The following is a 23,571-nucleotide window of genomic DNA, read 5'->3' as shown; positions in this document are numbered from 1 at the left end:
GACTTTTAGTTATGGAAAATGTAATCAAATTTGAGATAATTCAAATTCTTTGTAGAAATAATAGCGTTGTACAAGAAATCAAGAAAAAAAAATGTATTAAAAGTCAATAGTTTTAATTATCAAATTAAATTCGCTATGATTCCAATTTTCATAATATTTTTAAAATTAAGCTTCGAATTATAATTATAATATTATAAATATATAATTATATAAATATAATATTATAAATATATTAAAAAATTCAGGAAGAAAATGCATTACTGGCTCTGAGCAAACCCAGACCGCGACGGCCATGCGAGTGTTAACCTTGTTCTTGGCCTACTTTGTCAGTAACGATGCAGGGGAGCAAGCTCGATATTTCCAAGGGATGATACGCGAATTATAGAACGAATTCTCTCCACAAAACGTTTTACCACGTTGCTCTCCATTATATTCTATTAACGCTTCTCTTTAAATTCCAAAACATATAACGTACAAGATTAAATAATGAAACGTCCCGTAACGTAAAAAGAAAGATGCAAACACCGTGCGTAAATATCGAAATAGTGCAGTTAGTTTGTGTGACGTAAGATAAAAAAAACAGTGCAAAAGAAGTTTATGAATTGCAAGAAGTGCTGTAAAATAAATTTATTAAAAAATACATTCAACCCTGATTTCCCTACATGTGCGATGTTTTACACACGATGAATACGATTACTTGAAAAAATTTCATTCGTATACATTTAAGGTGCGTATAAATCAATGTTATTATCTTCTATTTAATATTAAATAATTATGACATTTTCCATACGATGTAGATTATGTTTTAATAGTTGTATTATTTTTCATTAAAATTTGAAATACTCATAAAAGTATTTGATATTATGGTCATGCTTAGAAGTATATGAGGTTAAGTTATAAGCACATGACAAATTGTGAATTTTCCCGCCGATTTTAAACTGTCATGATTACAATACTCATCTGAATATTATTTAATTGATTCCAATTAATTGGTTGATGATTTCTATTTAATTGATTATTTCAAGTGTGAGTAATGGTAGAAAATATATAATGTTATACAACGAATTAAAATCGATTTAGTAGTAATCTTGTTCTATTGTTAATTATCTAGCACGTTAAAGAACAAATTTGTTAGAAATTATGTATATTCAATATTAAAAACCTTTATTTATTTTATTATTATTAATTCTTACAAATAATGAAAATATTTGTGTAATTTTCTGGTATGAGTTAGATTTACAAAAAGTTAAATGAAAGTTACTGGAAACAAATTTAGCATTTGGTGAAGGTTAAAGAGATTTTCTATTTCATTTAAATAATTTCTATAATGTATAATTTATTAAAAAATTCTATAAATTATTTTAAAAAGAACTACTCCAGGAATTTTTTAATTTTAGGACAAGTTAATTTTTATAAATTAGGACTAATGAAACTAGGTAGTTGTTAGCAAAATGCATTGAATCATATGAAATTGTTTTGATTAAGTAATATGATGTTTTAAAGTAATCTTAACTGTATCGTTAAAGTTTTATTTGAAGAAAAGGATATTTCATATCCTGAATGAATCTAATAAATTGTGTGTGTTATAATATCATAATTAACATTGTTATCAACATACATTTACATTTAAATGATTTCTTAATTTTTTTCAGATAAATCTAATTTAATTGTATCAGTTAAGTATCTACTGCTAGCTACTAATCATAATCACTACTTTTGAACTGCAAGTTTGTTTTACTAAGCTTCAAATATACATTGATATTGTTGATGCAGTTCTATGTAGATATGATAGACAAAACCAAAAGTTGTCGTATGGTGAGTATAATACAATACTTTTAACATAAAATGCATTATATCTCTATAACATTACCTCAACAATATTACTCATTTTTATAGCCAAAATATCATTTCAGAAAATGTACTTATTGCCTTTTCTCTTACCATTAATTACCTAATGATTCATAGCTTTATTATTGATATAAATATCAAATAATGAATATTAAAATGCAATGAATTGAATTGGGTTAAACAAAATTGTATAGGTATATATTATTTGTAGAATTATTTTATCATATAATAAAATTTTAAGAGTATATAATTTATTTGTTTATAATGAGTGAAATAAATGAACTTCAATTGCCACGAAAATATGTTGCATTATGTGTAATTCAGGTTTTGTATTGAAAGTACATATTCAAAGAGAAATTTAAGATTTCTTTTTCTTATCTATATCATTTATCTTATCTCTATTGCATGCAAGTTTTATTGGTTTCCTTTAAGTCAAACTTGTTTTATTAACTACTCTATATTTTCCTAAGGAAAAAACGCAGAAATATTATATTATTCATTGTTATATATAATTTCTATTTGTATTATTTATAATTACTAATGATTTAATTTATAGCAGTGTAATATTTGAAATTCCTGTAAAGAATAATTATTTTAAATACAAGAGTCAGAAATGTGTAATAAGTTTATTATGTGTTAGTTTATTATTATTTTTCTTGTTCTGTACTTAGTTTTGTTTGATATTTTTTTTTTTAGTTAGTGTATTGCTTAATATTAAGGTGAATGCATATACGTATCAAGATGGCAATGGGAAGTATTATTTGTGGAGCCAACACTCCTAAAATGAAGAGAAAAAAGGCAAAGGTATCTCATGTTTTCGTTTACTCTACTTTATTTAAGAAAAGATATTTTAGTCAAACATCACATTTTACTTTACCATTTAACACTGTAAATATTACATATTTTGTAAATATATATATGTGTATATCATTTTGTAATGATAAATGAATAATTCAAATATATTTTAGGTAACTGAACGCAGTTGGATAGAGGCAACTTTTCAAAAAAGAGAATGCTCAAAATTTATTCCAAGTGCTGACGATGAACACAAGTATGTAATGTTCATTATTTTTTTATTTTTTACTTAGATATTCTTACAGAATACATTTGCATATCCCACATTATGATCAATGAGTGTTTATAACGTTAAAAACGTGCAAAAATATTTATTAAAAATTATTTTAACTTTAAACATATTTTTATGGAATACATCAAATAAATTTTTTTCAATATATATCATTCTTGACATCATCATCATGCATTTATTGAACTTCTATGTTTATTTATTTACTTATTCTTTTGTTAAACATACTTATTGAGCATTGATAAATGGCTATATATACATATTTTGAATACATATTTCTTTAAAAGGACAATATTTTTGCAGAGGCAATATAAACAGCATAATTACATTAACAATGATGATTGTATGCTATAATTATTAATTTTAACGTTATATTATAAAATATTGCTTTTCAATGTCGATTTTTAAATATACCTTCCATTTTTATGATCCTTACAATTATTAGTATTTTTTTACAATTGTTTATATACATACATTATTTATATACATTTACAAATATTTATTATAAAAAACTTATTTCTGAATTTTCTAGGTCACTACTAACATAATTGTTTATGTTCATTTTCCTTTCATTTACTTTTTTTTCTTTCATTCCATTTATAGGTTTATGCAAGTAAAGGGAGATAAGAATGCAGAGTATGATGTGATCACCACTTCCAGGTGAGAGTTCATTGTGGGTTTTGTCAAGATTGAGAACTTTGTGTTCTTTATGAAAAAAAGAAAAAAAGAAGGATAGGTGACTTAACAAAGATATTTAATATTGCTTCTGCAAATATATATCAAAATTATATTCCAAAATAGTATTATATGCATTTCCCTAATATGTAAGCTAAATAATATTTCTCCTTTAAAGAGAAAATAATAATTTATATACTATTTTCCACATCTTTGAGTAGTCATTAATAAAGTACTGTTACATTACATGCATTCTATACAGTTCTCAGCAATAATGGTTTGTACTAAAAGAGCTGTTAGACTCTAAGTTTTCGTAGCATACATAAAATCTGCACCAAAATTGCATTATATAATCATTGAATTGCTTCTTTTTGAGAAACCTCACTGATAAAATTTTATTTTAAATTTTCTTTTTGTTTACTGCTTTTCATAAAACATCTCATTTTCTCTTAGAGTTCATATCCATTACATCATGCAGCCAAGTAATCAAATCGTATATTTATACAAATATTATTATGGTAATATTATAATTCATAGTATTTGGACAATAATTACATTAAGGAAACCTGTTATGAAAATAATCGTCATAAAATCTATTATCTGTAAAATCAGTATTGTCAGTAGCTAATAGTTATTTTGATACCATGTACATTTATAAGTTTCCTTAATGAGCAAACTATGTTGGTGAGATATAGAAATATATTTTGTACAGTCATAAGCAATCCCTTTATATTGACAAAAAAAAAAAAAAACGATTAGTTGTAAAATGGTACAATTATATGCAATAGTTTTCTATAGCATTCTGCTTTATATTATGAAGAAAATTATCACATGCTTCTATTCTATTTAAAGAGTATTTGTACCCAGTTACATCTAGCCTCTTCCTCTCAGTAAAAATATTAATAAATGATTGATTATTATAGATGTTGTTGTGGATATTCTTATACTCATCACTGCAGAGCTGGTATAGATGTTCAAAGTTACACTCCTAGTAATACCAAAGAAGAAGATCGAGAACAATGGTCTCCTGGAAAAAATACACGTCCATTTCCTACTGATGCATATGGTACCATTGAATTTCAAGGTGGACCTCATCCAACTAAAGCTCAAGTAAATAAATGAAAAATATGTACATATTAAAATATAATATATTTCTTTTTTTATATTAATATTGAATTTTAAGTATGTGAGACTTGCTTATGACACAAGGCCAGAACCAATAGTACAATTGTTGTGTCGAGAATGGAATCTGGGATTACCTAAGTTACTAATAACTGTGCATGGTGGTCGATCTAATTTCGAACTGCAGCCAACTTTGAAAAAAGTTCTAAGGAAAGGTTTGCTGAAGGCTGCAAAGACAACCGGTGCATGGATATTCACAGGTGGAACTAATACAGGTAGATTGAAATAAATGTAATTAGGCTAATTATCTTTATTGGAATAACTGTATAAATTCTATTATAAATGGAGATCAAAAATAACAGTTACGTCTAAAGTTTTTGAAAAATGTCATTGAAAAGAAGATTTAAATAGAAGGCAGTAATCATTAAATCTTACAGAAATTTTAAAATTCTTTCATTTACAGTGATTATTCATAACTAAAATCATCTAAACTAAGCTATTGGGTTGGCAACTAAGTGATTGCAGATTTTATCAATACCACCTAATGACAAATCCGCAATCACTTAGTTGTCAAACCAATATTAATTTTTAGACTGCAACTTTTTAAATTTTGATTCTAGCTATTATGATCCCTGATTATAAACATTACATTTCAATTTCGTAGGTGTAACAAGACAAGTAGGAGATGCCCTGCTATTAGAACGATCTCAAAGACAAGGTCGGGTTGTAAGTATTGGCATAGCACCATGGGGAATTTTAGACAAAAGTCATGAACTTGTAGGCCGTGGAGGTGAAGTACCTTATGAATGTCTTTCCTCTCCGTGGTAAGATATAATTTCTATGGTTAATGTACTATTTGTTATAAATATCTATTTTCATACTTATTACAACTGTTTAGGTCTAAATATGCAGTTTTAAACAATCGTCATGCATATTTTTTATTGGTGGATAATGGTACCGGTGGTCGATATGGTGCAGAAATTGTGCTGCGTAGAAGATTGGAAAAATATATTTCTAATCTAAAATTACAGCCATGTAAGTATCGACATTTAGATGTATATTGTTTAAATAATCTTTGTAACATGAAATGAAAAATTTATTGCAGACACACACAGCAGTATTCCTGTTGTGGCATTGGTAATTGAAGGAGGAACAAATACGATTCGATCAGTTTTAGAGTATGTTACAGACGTTCCTCCTGTTCCTGTAGTAGTTTGCGATGGATCAGGTCGTGCAGCTGATCTCATCGCTTTTATGCATAAGTAAGAACGTCATGACCAACTAGCTATACATATTTCTTAATATAATTATATTTTGACAATGATAGTAAATAAAAAATTTAGATACGCGTCTGAAGGAGATGGAGAGAATGGAGAGAATGAGGGACCATTAGAAAGTATGAGAGGACATCTTTTAGATACTATCAAACGCACTTTCAAAGTATCCTCTGAACAGGCATCACAACTGTACTCTGAACTTTTGCAATGTACTCGTAAGAAACATTTGGTTGGTACACTAGTCATTTTATATAGATAAATTATTCATATAAATGAATGGGTTAATTATTTGTGCATTATATAATCATTAAAATTAAATTTCTACAGATAACAGTATTTAGAATAAGTCAAGAGCGGCCACAGGAACTTGACCAAACGATTCTGACAGCTCTGTTCAAGTCCAAGCAATTATCCCCTGCTGAGCAGCTATCATTATCTTTAATTTGGAATAGAGTGGACATAGCGCGTTGTGAAATATTTGTGTATGGTCAAAATTGGCCATCAGGTGCTCTAGAACAGGCAATGATGCAAGCTTTGCAACACGATCGAATTGACTTCGTGAAACTTCTCTTAGAAAATGGAGTCTCTATGCGTAAATTCTTGTCTATACCTCGCCTTGAGGAATTGTACAATACCGTAAGTTCTTTGCTTTTATTATATAACATATCTCAGGATCTATCAGCCAAATTCTGTGTATGTGTGTGTGTATCAATATTTTCTATAAGTATAATTAAGCAAAAGATGTTAAAGTTAAGCTTTAAATGACCTACATTTATATTTTAATATAGCATTTATATAAAATTTTTTCCTTGGCTATAACTATAGAATACAATGACAAAGTTTGGCTGTTTCATAGGACATCCTGCATTTAAAATTATTACATAATGAGCATGCTCTTTTTATTTATATCGATTATCTAGAAAGAAGGCCCTTCGAACACACTGGGCTACATTCTCCGCGACGTTCGACCAAATATTCCACGGGGTTACATGTACACACTGCACGATATCGGCCTCGTAATAAATAAATTAATGGGTGGCGCGTATCGGTCGCAGTACACACGCAGAAGATTCCGTATGATCTATACCAAAGTGATGAAGAGATCTGGGGCACATCCTCAACATATGCATCGAAATAGCTGCGTCCTGGGTAGCACTAGTCGCTACTATTCGGGATCTGGTAGTAAACAAGATAGCTTAACAATGAGTTTGCTCGCTGAAACTTTACCAGCTAATCGAGACACGCCGCTTTTTGATTATCCTTTCAATGAGTTGCTTATATGGGCTGTGTTAACTAAACGACAGCAAATGGCACTATTAATGTGGCAACACGGGGAAGAAGCTTTAGCAAAAGCACTCGTTGCTCTTAAATTGTATAAAGCTATGGCGCACGAAGCTGCTGAGGATGATCTTGAAACGGAAGTTTATGACGAATTGCGGAGTTATGGAAAAGAATTTGAAAATATTGGTACTAATAATATAATATATTTGCAATACAATATTTATCATAATATTTTCTTTTTTTATTATTTTTGTACAATATAATTTTTTGTATAGCTTTGGAATTGTTAGATTATTGTTATCGTCAAGATGACGATCAAACGAAACAGCTATTAACTTCTGAACTTCAAAATTGGTCTGGTCAAACATGTCTTTCATTGGCTGTCACGGCTAATCATCGACCACTTTTAGCACACCCTTGTAGCCAAATTATTTTAGCTGATTTATGGATGGGAGGTCTTCGTACGAGAAAGAATACGAATTTAAAGGTGATTGAATTGGATGTAATAATGTAAAGAATATATTTTTCATATTTTATAATATTGTTTTAATTTGTTGTTAGGTTGTACTTGGGTTAGTTTGTCCATTTTATATAATGTGTTTGGAATTTAAAAGTCGCGAGGAATTGCAGCTGATGCCACAAACTCAGGAAGAACATTTGATCTCTCTCGAAGATGAGAAAGAAGATAGTGATTCAGAGCATGGTATACCAACAGGTCCAGATGTTGAGGTAATAAATGTTCTTTTTTAATAATAGTTTGATATAAAAGTATTAACTAATTATGTAATAGTTATTGGCAGCTAAAAAAGACTAAGGTTTATGAAAATTTAGTGTTGATTAATTTTTATGGTCATTATGAACCTATTTTATGAATAAAATAAATTATTATAAAAATGTAGAATATTTGGTAATAATTAATACAGCTTATCATTGCATTTATAAGAGTTCATCATTACACATTTCACGCTGCAATTATTATTTCTGAACATAGTGGCAATCACTGCTTTATTATTTTGGATAACGTTTTCAAATTTCGTCCATTCATTATACAAGTTATCGAAAGTATTGTCATTTGTAAATAACAAATTTTCACGATAATAAATTCAATGCAAAATGTAGTCACTTTTAATAATTATTTAGAACATAGTTTATTTTCGAGATAACTTTCAGTAACACAGTTGGTACATGTGGTTGCTGGCTTTGAACAGTTATTTGAACCATTATATAGAAGCGTATACGCATATGTCTATTTACGTTATATATAATGAAAAAAGAAACGTTTTACAACTCTTTTATATTTGTATTAAATCTATATTTAAATATTTCACACAAAGCATAAAATACTATTAACAGATCATAATTATATTTAAACTGTGCCTTTTATATTCTTAATTCTTATTTCTCTGTACATGTAGGCAGATAAGATGTATGAAATATAATTATAGTATATAATTTTATTTCATTTATTATTGAGATATGTATACTTAAGTATATATTGTTTGGAAAGGTATTGTATGTCTAGTAATTGCTCAGTATTGTATGGTATAGTGTATCGATCGCTATTAGAGGTATTGAAATGTTTTTGTGACTCATAGACTATGTGGGTATGCGTATGAATTGTTTTTTAGAAACGTCAGCGCAGGAGCCTGAGCGTACGCAACAAATCCAGCAGCCAACAAGGCGCTAAGGTATATCTATAATGACCTGAAATGCAATGATTCTATGACCAATAAGTTTACACTTTCCGGTGCACTTTTCAACTATCTTTCTTATGTTATTAGTTATCATCAAGGAAAACTTCTATTTATTCAGTATCGGAATCCGTACCGGTGAGGATGATAACTAACGCTTCTATTCTAAAGCAAATCGTGTTGTACTGTTATAAATACTTAACAAAAAAATCGTCCATATTGATGTCGAATATAAAAACAATACCGCTAAAATATCGGTATAGTTTTCATAAAAAATTAACAATAATAACACAAGCTACTTGATATATGTTTATATATGTATGTCAGCTTTAGATTTCTAAAATGTGTCATCACGACATACCGATGTTTTTCATTTAGCGGTTAAAAAATCTCTAACCATTACCAGTCGTATGTTTTTGATAATTTATTCTTACTAATTTATTGTTTAATGTACCAAAATACAACCTTGTATTTCAAATATTCTATTTATGAAGTTATTTCTAATTGAGTCATGGAGAAACAAAAATATTGTTTGGTGATGTAACTACTTTAAATTTTCACTTCCCTCGTGTTACCCACATGCACTAACAATTTATGTTCTATACAACCATAATTTTTAACACTATTTGCACTCTATTCTATCGTTCTTTATCTTCTATTGTAGCTATTAAATAAGTTCACTCTTTTTTACACCTTTCTTATTTATTTTTATTTTTATTTTCTCTATTTATTAAAATATTTTTGTACTGGATTAGTTCTTTATTACAATACTTGCTATGAATCTCTATATTGAAATACAATACCGCAAGTAATTACTCCCTTTCACAAAATATATTACAAGTTCACCATGCTTGTACGCTTGAAATGTACATTTCATTCATAATTCCACATGATCATATAGTTTAATTATATAATAGTAAATAATTACGTATTTGTACAGAAATGAATGTATGTCATCTATATACTCCTACCTTTCATAATATTCTAGAATGCCAGAAAGAACTTTTTCGTTTAGTATGTGCTTTTTACATGCTATGTACCATTCTATCCAATTGATTTCTTTGATTATTTTGTTAGCAACATCCAGACTGTAAATGGTTTCTGAGAATGATCAAGAATTAATAAAGACAACAGATTCTTATCTATGTGTTAATGTCCTTTACAATCTATCTTAATGCTTGTATACATTGTTCTGAAATTCTGGTTTCTTCATGTAGGCTTTAATCAGCAACGAACACACTACTGTCATCAAGGAGACAATTGTACAAGAGAATGGTAAAGTACTGACAGATAACGATGATGGAATTCATCGTACATATGGTATAAACTCTGACTACTATGACATCAAGAACAGCAGGCCATTGAGATTGAGGAAAAAATTGTATGAATTTTATACAGCTCCCATCACAAAATTTTGGGCTAATGCTGTAAGTTTTATACATGAAATAATTAAGTTTCTAATATATTACATGCTAAACTTATTCTTTTTATTTTATAGATAGCATACATTATTTTCTTGGTTCTCTTCTCATACTCCATTCTCATACATATGGATGATCGTCCATCATTAGCAGAGATTTATGCCATTGCATATATTTGTACATTAGGATGTGAAAAAGTACGAGAAATAGCAACATCCGAACCAGCTACTCTTTCACATAAATTTAGTGTTTGGGCATGGAATATGTGGAATCCTTGTGATGCAGCTGCTATTATTTTTTTTCAAATTGGTTTAGCTTTACGCTTAAGACACTCAACTCTCGATATTGGTCGTGTCATCTATTGCGTTGATTCCATTTATTGGTACTTAAGGATATTGAACATTCTTGGTGTAAATAAGTACTTTGGTATGTCACGCAAGTTAAATGGAAAGTTAGCAAAAATATGAAGTATGAATGCATAGATAATAAATAAATTTTATATTATTGTTCTTAGGTCCTTTAGTTACAATGATGGGAAAAATGGTAAAAAATATGACATACTTTGTGGTACTTTTAATAGTGGTATTAATGAGTTTTGGAGTCACTCGACAGGCAATTTTGAACCCTAATGCCGAACCGAAATTGAGGATTATTCGTGATGTATGTACTTTCTACAAATATTTACTTTCTATTTCAGTTTATTATTATTACATATTAGTTTGTTATTATTATTTCATATTCTATATTCTATTCTATTCTGTTCTATAAAGAATATATATTTTTATTTTATAGATTTTTATGGAACCATATTTTATGTTATATGGAGAGGTGTATGCCGACAACATAGATCCAGATTGCGGAGACGAACCAGGAATGATTCCATGTTTACCAGGCCGGTGGATCACACCTACTGTAATGTCCATTTATCTTTTAATTGCAAACATATTGTTAATAAATCTTTTGATTGCCGTATTCAATAATATTTTCAATGAAGTAAACGCGGTGGCGCACCAAGTTTGGATGTTCCAACGTTTTACTGTTGTTATGGAGTATGAACAGAAACCTGTTTTACCTCCTCCGCTCATTGTAGTTTGTCATATATATCTGGTGGTGAAATATTTGCTGCGATATGTAACACAAGGGAAAGCAAACACTGGTGAAACCTACGACAATGGACTGAAGTTGTTCTTAGAGGCAGACGACATGGAGCGCCTCTACGATTTTGAAGAGGATTGCGTTGAAGGATACTTCCGCGAGCAAGAGTTGAAACTGCAAATGTCTACAGAGGAACGTGTTAAAATTACCACAGAAAGGGTGGAGAATATGCATTCGAAGATCGAAGACATTGACAAGAAAGAAAATACTCAAAATGCATCTCTTCAAGTAATTATACTGTACCATTAATGTTTTACTGATATTAATAAATTTACTGTCAGATATTATAATAGAACTTTCGATATTATTATAGGCAGTGGAGTTTCGTATGCGCAAATTGGAAGAATTAAATGAACAGATTTTGGCACACCTAGGAGTTATCCACCGATTCATGGCTATTCACATGCCCAACATGGAGGGCTTATCTAGTTTTGATATAGACGGTCGCCAGCGTAGGGTATCAGAACGCTCAGAAGTTCTGTCAGAAACAGATTCTCATACTCAACTACCAGCCATTGCGATTAAACGTAAGAGATTGGTCCGATCGATGACTGATGGCACTTTCCTTAACCTAGGCCCATCAATAGATGATGATGTGCTGAAACATTCAGAAACTGCTATATCCCGTGAGAACCTCAGTAGGAACGAGTCTTCTATAAGTGGAGATGGACACACTGTTCAAGATGACATAAAGACAATCACAAGCCAGGAAACTGAAGCGAGCAAAGTAGATGGTGAAGGAGAGATCCTAAAGAAGGATTCGCATTCTGACAGCAGAGAGCTAAGCAGAGAGCCAAGCAGAGAACCAAGTGGAGAGCCAAGTAGCAAGGAAACAAGTACGGAACCAAGTAGACAAACGAGTAGAGAATTAAGTAGGGAAACAAGCAGAGAAGCTACAAGCAAAGAACCGAGCAGAGAAGCCAGCAGCGAAGCGCCAGCTTCGGAACCTATTCCTAGGCAAGATTCTACAGAACGACCTATTAGACAAAATAGTAGAACACGTTCAGAGTCAGATGATGTAACGATTTTTCCACCATCGAACATATCAAGAGGAGTAACGTGGGCTGAGCCACGTGTTGCAGTCATTCCATCGTCTTCAACAAGTAGTACGCAGAGGTCTATCCTATTAGCCATGCATGCCGAATATACAAGCATAACGGATGAGCTGGAGAGCTACTGTGGCCTTCTAAGTCCACCTCGAACACCGCCAATTTCTCCACCACCTTCGAGAGCTAGAAACTTATCAGAAATGTCTAACCCTGAGATGGCTTGGCAAATTGAGAATGAACATCTTCGTGATGCTGAAGAGTGCGATTACCAACAGATGGAAGATTTAATACAGAGGAGGTACATCGCAGATGACGAGGAGCCTTTGCATACTGATGAAGCTACCTTCTTCATATCGAACGAACACAGGCATCAACTTCGAAGAGCTTCTGCCATCGATGAAGAGTCTCGAAGGCCTCCACCTACAATTTGCGTGACCAGGGAGATCGAACAAACGCTTTCAAGGCCACCGATCCGGGACTCAGAAAGCTCAGATCCTAACGACAAGAATCTGAGTACGGTACCTGCTCCAGCGTCAGAGACCATGTGCTAAATATCAGTGCACTCGCCTCGAGGTAAACTAACCTCAATATATTTTATGAATCATTTAGGAATTGAGGTAATTTATCCTCAATACACTTTCCAAATTGATCTGACTCAATGAGACAATGCAAGTCAAGGTTATTGTGAAATATGTATTTTCAGTTGGTATTATTTTTCTAACTGTTTTTACATTGAGATATAGAGAATCAAATGAAACAGTATTTTTAAACAAAGAATGTTTTAAAATTGTATACTTGATATTTTATCGTAGCAAATAATTATAACTAAATGGAATGCATTTTTCTAATTGTTTACTTATAGTGCAATGTATTGTTGAGCTCAGATCTGAAGATCTTTTCTTATAATATTTTAGCTGCAATTTTTGTAATTTTTTTCGCGTAATTTCTTTTCATAGTTTAATCATTTTTAGCCGTAAAGTACTTAGTATATTATATATACATAATAAATATGCACATGAATACGTACATATAAATATTGAAGTTTTTAGCTCGTATTTATGCTTGCTCATATTAAAATTAATTCGAGTATTCAAGTGCTACATATTAGAACTAGCAATTTTTAATCTACTTTAATCCATTTGCTTTTTAAGTAATAATTAAATATATTATATACAATTTTTTGATCATTTATTCGTACAACACATTTGTATGCTCGAAATGCTAAGAAATCCACGTATTTGATATATATGTTTATGGTAATTTATTTAACAATCAATTTTATAAGGCTTTCAATGCTAATAAATAATAGAAATTACGATTTATATGTACATTTAATCTAAATAGTTGTTGACATGTTTCTTGCAAATATACAACTAGCAAAATTTAATCAATTACTATAATTAAATTATTCAACAGTTAATGCTGAATTAACTTTTTTTTGGAATAATATTTTTGATTTTGTAGAAAGTGCTAAATGCATATATGCAGTTGCTACTGTTAATAATATTAATTACGATATTTATGTGCATAATAATTTAAGACATACTTAACGTCAGAATATATACAGTAATTGAATCAATTTATCATAACACACGGCAGTTACTTCGAGTATTCGAAAAAGATAATTCCTTCAGATAATTAGTGTACTTTAATAACGACGATTTAGGTACTTGAACTTCTTTAATATTAATAATAATTGAAATATTCAAACTAGATAATTAAATAATCATGTGGTTTGAATATTTAGATGTCAGAATATTTTTTAAATATTAACTTTCAAATACGACACACGTTCGTAATTGTACTATTCGTTGTACACTTCTTTGAATATTCCAATTGCAATAGTATTAACATTTATAACCCTCGAACAACGGATGACTGGGTCACATATATTTTTTTTAGTGTCTATTTGTGGCATTATTATACACACATTTTTATATTAATATGAGCATTTATAATTATATTTTTGTTTTTTAATTTTGTTCGAAGCTGTAAAATCATAAAAGTATCAAAAGGTGATGAAAATTATACCTTTTTTCCATAACAAAAAATTATGGTTATTGCATATAAAACTATTAAAATTAAATTAGGATCCTGTTGCACAATAATTTACCAGTTACTGATATTAGTGAATTGACAAGTTACAACAATTTCTCAACAAATAGAGCGATCAAATAGTTTTTAATTTATGTAAAAAAATTGTCTAATTCTATATTAGGGAATTTATTGATATTAGTAAATTGTAACTTGTAAAACCTCATTAATAATATCAGTTGGATTGTGCAAGAAGTACCTGATAATGAAAATTAGAAAATCAAATCTTGTCATTGAAAATACGTTTCTTCGTTTCGTTGATGAGTCTTAGATGATTGAATCATAGTTGATTGAGGGTTAAAATTCATTAAATTAATTTCTTCTTGACGTATAAAACGGTTCAATATATATATACGTGCCTACTTCAATGGGACTTCTAACGACTTTTTTAAACAAGAATATGTTCCGTGGAAGGTTGCGTTGCCGCCATTTCTGTAAATCAGGTATAATGTACTATACAAATGTTATTCAAGTTCCTTCCATTTTCTATGTCATGTATTTTTCAATTTTTTATGCGCACATACACACAATTCGTTTGTTATCGCATATTATAGTAATACGAAAGGAGTCGTTATCGAAAACATTAATCTCCTCCCGTCCTTTATCTTAGTCGATGCAATTAATTTCGATTTCTTCGGTTTTCTCGTTCTCCCGAAAGAATTCTACTTCTAAGTAAATACGAGAAACCCGTATACACGATGTTCTGAAAAAAGTGTCGTATAAAATACTTACTAGACTGAGGATGCTTATGCGATTTTAGATTTTTGTAAACATAACTAAAGAAAGTGGAATATAAATAGAAATTTGTTTCATGTACTAAATATTATAATAAATACTCTACTTTGTACATTTTATGCGTTCTATAGATTTTGCATTTTTACATTTCTAAAAAATGCATAAGTATCCGGAGTCTAATAATTACAAATTACCAAAATAACGTAGAAGAGCGAAATAGAATTTTCATTAAAGAACGAAAGAATTTTCGAGTGAAGAATATTATATTTTTATTTTTAATACCATGAAGATATAAAAAAAGTATCTGATGAACTTATGCATAACTATGCAGTGACCTTTGAACAATTTAATGTCTAGAAAAGATTAAAGTTGAAGATCGATATATTTGTAACTAATTATTTATAAACCATGTTTGTAATTTATACGACCAATCGATCAAAAATCATTGCGCGTGGACTTGTTTCATGCAGTACCATTGGCAACGAATATATAAAGTGACCTTGAGAAATTAAATCAAATAGATTTCTTCTTTTACATTTCATGGTATTCTGAGATAAAAGTGTATTATTCTATTTGGACAACGTAAGAGAAAAAGTGATAAAAAATAATTATTTTAGACGACACTTATTTTGATACACTCTGTATATACACGTAAATATTATACATATGTCGACATAACGAAATCAAACGTTATTTTAACAATGATAAACTGTAAAAAAATCAATAATGCAGTTTCACCTAGTTTTCACAATTAATCTTTTTTTTTTCTTTTTTTCTTTAAGAGAAAACATTTTGCATTTTTTTTTACTAACATTACTTTAGAATATCATTAGTATCGACGAGAATATCGTTAGAATAAAGAATGAAAGAAAAGAATTATCTGTTGTAAATATATTGGGAGAGAAAAAAATTCGATGCCAATTTGTGTTCAGGGATTCAGTGAAAAAATTAGGTGAAACTCGATTATCGAAATTTTCGAAGTACATACATACACACATGTATAGTGGTGCTGATACATTATTTAATGAACACCAGAATCAACATTTTTCAAGGTCGTGTTTGCAAGACCAGAATGTACAACTAGAACATACACCGAAAGGGATCGAAAACCGGCGTGTGCTTAATCAAATATTAGATACTTACAATTAATATAAAAATAAATCCTATACAGTACTGCCTTATAACGAGTTAGTTGAAATTAAATCTGGCCAGTTAGCAAAGGAGAGTTTATTCCAGGAATTGTATTCTTTGGCTAAGAGAAATGGTTAGAATGATATAATAACATTCAATATTTAGATTGATTTCAGAGTTTGTAGATAGTTTATATAAAAGTGATAACGACAGTCAGTTACCAAGACGTACCACTTTGACCGGTTAAAATGGCAGTACTGTAAGTTACAGATCTATAGAAAAAACTGTACTGGCTTTAGATGCGATTTCGTTTCGATAAACCACTATCCGAGATATTATTTCGGATCCGATAACGAGATCGACTTTTAATGTAAATAATTTCCCCAAAATTTCCCCAATCACATGTAAATGTGTAATATTCAGCTTTATTATCTTTTAGACACGTGCGAATTGCGAAACTAAAGCAAGTCGAATCGTTTAACTGTAGTGCTTAACAAAAATATTACAGTTACATTTAGCCTATTATTGTGGAGGTGTTTTTTCCTTAATTACCGTACTACGAGAAATGATCTTTTCGTAAAAACAAAGTTTGTTCGTATGGAGCTCTGTTGCTCCGTTCTCGAGAAAATCGAGGTTGAATATTCGTTAAGTACGCGTGCACTTAACTAGCCCCAATCTCCTTAGTTTATCAGATCTAGCTAACTACCGCTACTTTTATTTATGTTTATAAATAGTATTAGTCGAGGTCTGATATAATTATAAACAATGTAATTAGTATCTTTGACTAATCTATTGACTTGTCTATTTTAATTGTTTACGAATTTCTAGAAGCGTCGCACTTCGTGCCGCATATTCTTGCTCGGCGTATTAAAGAAGCGTGAACAGATGATAATGTGTTAATTATTTTACGCTATATGAAAATATTTTACATATAAATTATTTTCACTGCAGAAGAGGAAACTCTAAGGTTCGGTATAGATGAACGGTTTGCGAGAACGTCAGCGGCGCGACACTCTGTTGCTGCGTTTTAGAATAGCATAGATTTATATGAAGTAGTTTACACGGGAACGCAAAACGTGGCGGCAAATTAACGCAAAAATCGGACGCATAAACGTAGTAGGAAATTACCACGGCGGTTACGCTATCGCAAATCGCTCGTCTGCCTAAATGAAATGTTATGCGGTTCGTACCGATCTATATACGTACACAATTTTCGCATAGCTGCGTATGATAAATGTACTATAAACGCGAGATGTTATGAAATGATTCGCACGTGTCTATCATCATTACTGCCGAAAAGTTTTTATGAATTTTTTGAATGTACATTTAGGGCCTTATCACGCACTACCTGCTGCGTCGAACACAAAATTTACGGACCATTTAAAACCAAGAAAAAGAAACAACAAAAGTAAAAAAAAAGTAATATGAATAAACAAAGCGAACCATATCACGCGGATAATTACGTTCCTAAGAACGAAAGCCAATCCGTGTTAGTATGTACGGTATGCAGATGATAAGCGAAAATTCGTTTGATATTTATCATCTAACGTAAAAGTAACAAAAAAAAAAAGACATAAACGATAAACAAACGAATATGCCTAATTGTATAAAAATTGTGTATAGTTCGTAAACATTTTAAGATGAGAACAGAGCGAGAGTACGAGGCAAATTTAAGACTGTATCACAAGGAAATAGTATGTTTACTTATTTTATTCTAGAATCAGTAAATAGACGAGCGTGCGATGAATTGTTAATACAAATCCGACATAAGTAGCGATGCAATGTCTGTATTCAGAAATGTTAGATGTATTGTTAAATTCGAGGTATTTTTTGGAAAAATATGATCTTTGATTGAAAAATCGAATTTAACGATACGATCACACTAACTAATTTTAATTAAAAGAGATTTGTATCTATTTATACCTCGAATTCATGTTACGTTTATTATACTGGTAGAACGATGGAGCTTAACCTTAGAATTAAAAGATTAACCTCCATAAAAACTATCTATTTCCACATAATAATAACATTTTTCGTTATTGATAGTATTATTATTGTTGTATATGTTAAATTATTGATTCAGACAAGAATTAACCAATTGAGTTTTTCGACATTGCCCAAAGAATCAAAGTGACATCCGCGAAAAGGAAAGATTTGTGAAATAAAACGAGAAGGTGCTATCGTGTAAATCGAGCCTTACGTAATTGGAATTAAGCAACGAACACGCTTGCGATTTATCGTCGATAAACGTATTGTATAGTATTTCCATAAGAAGCTTCGTTACAGGTATAATCATTCGATAAATACCGAATCGCTCAAAAAATGCTTTCGAAGACATCTCTTCCCTTCCATTCTATCTTCCGTAGTAGACTATTTCAAGCTAACATTAGTTCTGCTATCAAATTGTTTCTCGACAGCTTTTAAGATTTTATCAATAAGAAATCGATACGATCAATGAATCGAATAGCGGAAGAAATAAAGTGAGGTTAGGTTGGTGCTTTGTTAATTATGCAGTTTAAAGTTTCTAAACTGCATAATTTATACAGTCATTATCTAAATATCTTAAATATTATGCGAAGTTCATTTTGTTTTGCTCCCCATTTAAGGCGGGATGTTCTAGGTGTGCTTAATGCGCGCATCTGCGCCAAGAGCAGTCAAATTCGAATCACATGATAAATCAGATACTGCGAAAACAAAAGCATACTTTTTCATTGTAAAGGTACAAACGTGCCCGACGGATGCCGGCTGCGATATCGCAGCGAGATAGCGTTGCTTGTGTGACTTGGGTTTAAGACTGCTTTTGACACAGGACATGTACGTACATTGGACGCACAAAGGAATTCTCGCCTTTAAGCGGTGCTGTGTGTTAATACAAAAAACGCGTCCGTGGCAGTCCGTGTACAAATAAAAAGTTTAGTGTCGGTTCCCAGGAACAAAATGACAAAAATGACGCGTTTAACGCGTTAATGGAAGACCTGAAATGAGTTGTAATTTTGAATAGTACAAAATTAACGAAAGTAAATGTAAGTTTGTGACGAGTGTGAAAAAAGTAAAAGTTGAATGGCTTTTCCTTACGCACCGTTATCGAATAAATTTTGGACACCTCGCTATATTTCCTTTAATTAATAATTTATCCAGCATCTAAATCGCCGTGCTTTAGATTGTGATATCCATTAGGTTTTACCTGTAAGTTCATATGGTACAAAATCAAGTTTGCTCAACATATCTTATGCATCATACGTAGGACATGTGCAAGTTGACTTGTGCTTTAAATCAATTTTTTTCCTTTCATGCTAGAGATAAAATAAAGAATACATGGAAGCATGGAAATTATTTTAATCTTATTTGTTTCATTTCCTTTAACATCCTAAATTCGATTTGTAGTTTGGTGAAAATTTTAATAAAGCTGCTTTTGTATTTTTATTTCATGTTATGAAAATACAAATTGCTCACACATGTCCGTCAAAATTACGTGATTAACGCAGAAAGCACATTATATCATGTTCGTAAGTAAATGCGTGATATTTCATTGTCACAGTATATTATTCTTTTGTGCACTACTCGAAACAATTACAAATCATTCAATAAACTCATTATGTCGTTGAAACATACGCATGCTCAAAATCTCTTTAACTGGTTAACCCATATAAGCAATAAAATCAAAATATTAGTCAAAATATCCTATCGAGAAAGTGATCAATAAGTAGAATATATGTAGTATATTATTAATCAACGAAAGAATATATATACATACACATTTATTGTAAAATATAAAAGATATAACTATATGTATGTAATCAATATATACTTATTTTTTCTTGGATGCATTATATGTACCTTTATGAAATTTGAATGCAATAATTTCCTTATTTACAAAGTTCTAACCTTACGTAATTGTTTTGAGTAGTGTGTCTATTTCATTAAAAAGAAGAATAAGTCTCACCGCCTATAAAAGGATTAACATGTTTCGTGCACGAACACAAAACTCGAAAACGAGATTTGAAAAATGGAAAAACGTTTGATGTAAAGAATATAATATTTTTAGGATAGTTGATATATCGTTCAACAATGTTCCTCCGCTTCGTTACCTTTGTACGATATTAATGATAACGATTTCGTATAAATATGTACAGACAAAGACGATTAAAGGTAATGAACACGCAAAATAAAATACCACACAGAGACAAACGATCGGAAATGCCCTACTGCATTTTATGTTCAATCGAGAACTGTATCATTTTGTGTTTTTAATCCTTGAGAGAGGCAAATGAATGGATTATTGGAATGTTGTGTAAAGCGAAACAATAATCAGACAATAAAAAACAATCACCTGTGAAGGGAAACGTCGCGTTACAAATTTGAAGATTTTGCTCATCTTCATTGATCTGAATCAAAAAAATAAAAAACAAAAAGAAACCTTCAAACTTCTTGCGTCTTCTTGCGATATGTCGTCCCTTTATCTTGTTAATTCGGTCAATGTTCATAAAGACGGATACTCACCGACGAACACTACACGAACACTGTCAATCACTTGTAATTACAAAATTATAAATGATTCAAACTATATCATATTTGATCTTATTTTAATTAGACAAATGTTATGAATAAGGCGTGAATTTGTTAAGTCGTTGCTCTAGTTCTTATTTACAGCTAAAAGTTTTATTTAGACTTTATATTTCATGTAGTTTTATATAATCGTATAGAGTTAGAATTTAAGAGAACTGAATATTTGTTATTTGCTAAGTAGAATTTTCATCATATTTTCATGAATTTGTATTCTTTATACCGATGAGACATATGTGCATTAGCTAATTACGTTCTTTAGAAAAATGGGGTTAGGACAGTTAAGAACTAGGACAACGAAGTGTTTACAAGAAGATTGCGTAATGGTTATGAAATATCTGGGAACGATATTCGTGAGATGTTAGCCGGTGTGGATGTCACTTTCAACTTCTCACCGCGAACACAGGATTTCTATTTCCACATTTTTCGACTTCAAATTCGAGTTTGTATTTTCTCTTGATATGCAAAGAGTCCCATATTGTTCGCGAACGCTGGTGGAGACGCACTTTAACGCGATCGTTTTCCTGTAATGCTGTTACAATCACTAGTCGTCAAGAGTAATCGTATTCGACAAGGATTAAAATCACAAACACGAGAAACTGTCTGTTACACTTTTCGACCTGTATATATTGTCTGTACCGATATTGTAAATACACTCGTTTGTTCACCTACACAATCAATTGTATACATATACTGATGCAATGTAATTAACAGAAGAGGTCTTGAACTGTTCGTTGTTCCACGACACAGCTGAACACGCGTACATTGATCTTTTTTTGCTCGATCTTTTGATCACAGAAATGCTGAATGATTGCAGTGGACATTTCAAAATTTTGTTCGGTAAGGAACAATCTAATATTTTTTAAGATAAATATTGTTAGATTCAAGAAGAGATTGAATTTCTTCTCTTTTTTGTTTATTTGTATTACATTAAATTTTTATAAAAGACATCTATGTCTTTTGGGATATTTTTTTAAACATTTTCAACGTTGAAACTTTTTTAATTAAGATAATGGGACAATTGACCTTTGGGTATTGTAATTTCTTTCTTTCGAAATATATAATTGTGTATTTGCAATCGTTCAACATTAATGAATAAAATTTTTGTATTGCTTACCAAAAAATGTTCTAATTGACTATATATCATTGTATTGTCAATTACAGTTTATAAGATACTTTGTAGCAATTTTTATCTCCTAAATGGATTCAATCTATTCCGTCTTTTTACACATTCAGCACGCTTATTATTGTACATGTATATTATAACGATTCTCGAGTCTGGTTGATCTAAAAGGAAACGCCGTATCAAATTAGGCTAATTTGCTTACTCGCGATATATTGCTGTAAATTCGAATCTCAATCTGTATTGATTGGAATGGTTAAGAGAAAGCAATCGACTGTAATAATAAAAAAAAGTACACAAATAAACAAATATATATATACCCTTGTAGTCCGGTATAAAAACAAATTGATTAAAATATATATAACTGATCTCGATGTGTTTTCTTGCTTTGTGGCATGTGCCCACCTTTCCTCAGCCGCCATATTGCATTTTTATATCCGGGCAATATAACACTTCCGGTCTACATATAACCTTTTACATATTTTATTATAATTTATTACAAATTATAATAAATTATAATATATATTATATGTACCTTACATATTATTATTAATGATATGACAATAAAAAATTTATATGAATTTGTATCAAAAGATATCTCAGTTTTATATCTCAGTTTTTAAATTTCAATTATGGTAAATAATTCCATAAGATTTGAAAACTACCTAAGTATGCAGGTGTAGTAAATGGTGCATGCACTATGTTCTTTAAGGATATCAGAAAGCAGTTTTTTTACAACTTTCTCTATTGTAATTAATGAGTGAAAATGTGTATCGTTTTTTCATAAATATTAGATGCACTTTTTTACAATTGGATGGAAAAAATTATTACAAGGGGGAAATATGAACATTTTGTACATCCTGTAAGCAATGTATAGTTGAAACGGAATATTTTCATTTTCTGCATGTAGGAATTTTCAATTGAACGTGAAACACACGGAATTACGGTCATGTTAAATCGCTTTGGAAAAACAAAAGGATCGCTTTCATCGACTTTACTGTCTTCGCTTTCACAATTAGAGCTGATTCTATACAAGTATTACACTTGGACCGTTTCTAGTGGAAATAATACGAAATTATTCGATGTTAGCTGAAATAGTGACAAAATTGAACCATAGAAAATTCAAATAACGACGGAAGATTCGTAGAAAACAATTTTACTTTACATCGCTTTCTTCTGAACTATAAAGGGAGAAAAAAGGAAATCTCGTTTACACGCTTCCTGCCTTGTTTCAACTATATAATTTACGTCGTGGAATTTTTGTAATTTCGATCGAGTTTCATAATTTATAACGCTATAAAGTTCTCTTTGAACGAATTAGC

At 30.4% G+C, this 23,571-nt stretch overlaps 1 protein-coding gene across 6 annotated transcripts; it reads left to right on the top strand.

Annotated features, from left to right (window-relative positions):
- The first annotated feature begins 211 nt into the window (after positions 1 to 211).
- On the top strand, positions 212 to 22,623 carry Trpm (transient receptor potential cation channel, subfamily M). Of its 6 annotated transcripts, XM_033339586.2 has the most exons (22): positions 212 to 727; positions 1,653 to 1,815; positions 2,545 to 2,652; positions 2,817 to 2,899; positions 3,536 to 3,592; positions 4,531 to 4,717; positions 4,791 to 5,004; positions 5,394 to 5,553; positions 5,628 to 5,764; positions 5,835 to 5,991; positions 6,073 to 6,235; positions 6,334 to 6,642; positions 6,927 to 7,473; positions 7,563 to 7,774; positions 7,849 to 8,016; positions 8,916 to 8,975; positions 9,069 to 9,116; positions 10,196 to 10,405; positions 10,477 to 10,825; positions 10,914 to 11,059; positions 11,192 to 11,782; positions 11,868 to 22,623. In XM_033339586.2, the coding sequence occupies exons 3-22, from the start codon at positions 2,572 to 2,574 to the stop codon at positions 13,152 to 13,154; spliced, it is 5,166 nt and encodes a 1,721-aa protein (XP_033195477.1). In that variant the 5' UTR covers positions 212 to 727; positions 1,653 to 1,815; positions 2,545 to 2,571; the 3' UTR covers positions 13,155 to 22,623. The 6 variants fall into 6 exon arrangements, with proteins under 6 accessions (XP_033195477.1, XP_033195486.1, XP_033195505.1 ...); XM_033339595.2 differs by lacking the exon at positions 2,545 to 2,652; XM_033339614.2 differs by lacking the exon at positions 3,536 to 3,592.
- Positions 22,624 to 23,571: the final 948 nt, after the last annotated feature.

The sequence above is a fragment of the Bombus vancouverensis genome, chromosome 13 (assembly GCF_051014615.1).
Source record: "Bombus vancouverensis nearcticus chromosome 13, iyBomVanc1_principal, whole genome shotgun sequence".
NCBI classification, from domain to species: domain Eukaryota; kingdom Metazoa; phylum Arthropoda; class Insecta; order Hymenoptera; family Apidae; genus Bombus; species Bombus vancouverensis.
This window is presented reverse-complemented; position numbering and strand designations above follow the sequence as displayed.

Coding starts and splice junctions, on each gene's coding strand:
- Trpm (XM_033339586.2), top strand. CDS start 2,572: ATGCATATACGTATCAAGATGGCAATGGGAAGTATTATTTGTGGAGCC. Junction 3,593..4,530: donor GATGTGATCACCACTTCCAG/GTGAGAGTTCAT, acceptor TGATTATTATAG/ATGTTGTTGTGGATATTCTT. Junction 7,474..7,562: donor AAAAGAATTTGAAAATATTG/GTACTAATAATA, acceptor TTTTTTGTATAG/CTTTGGAATTGTTAGATTAT.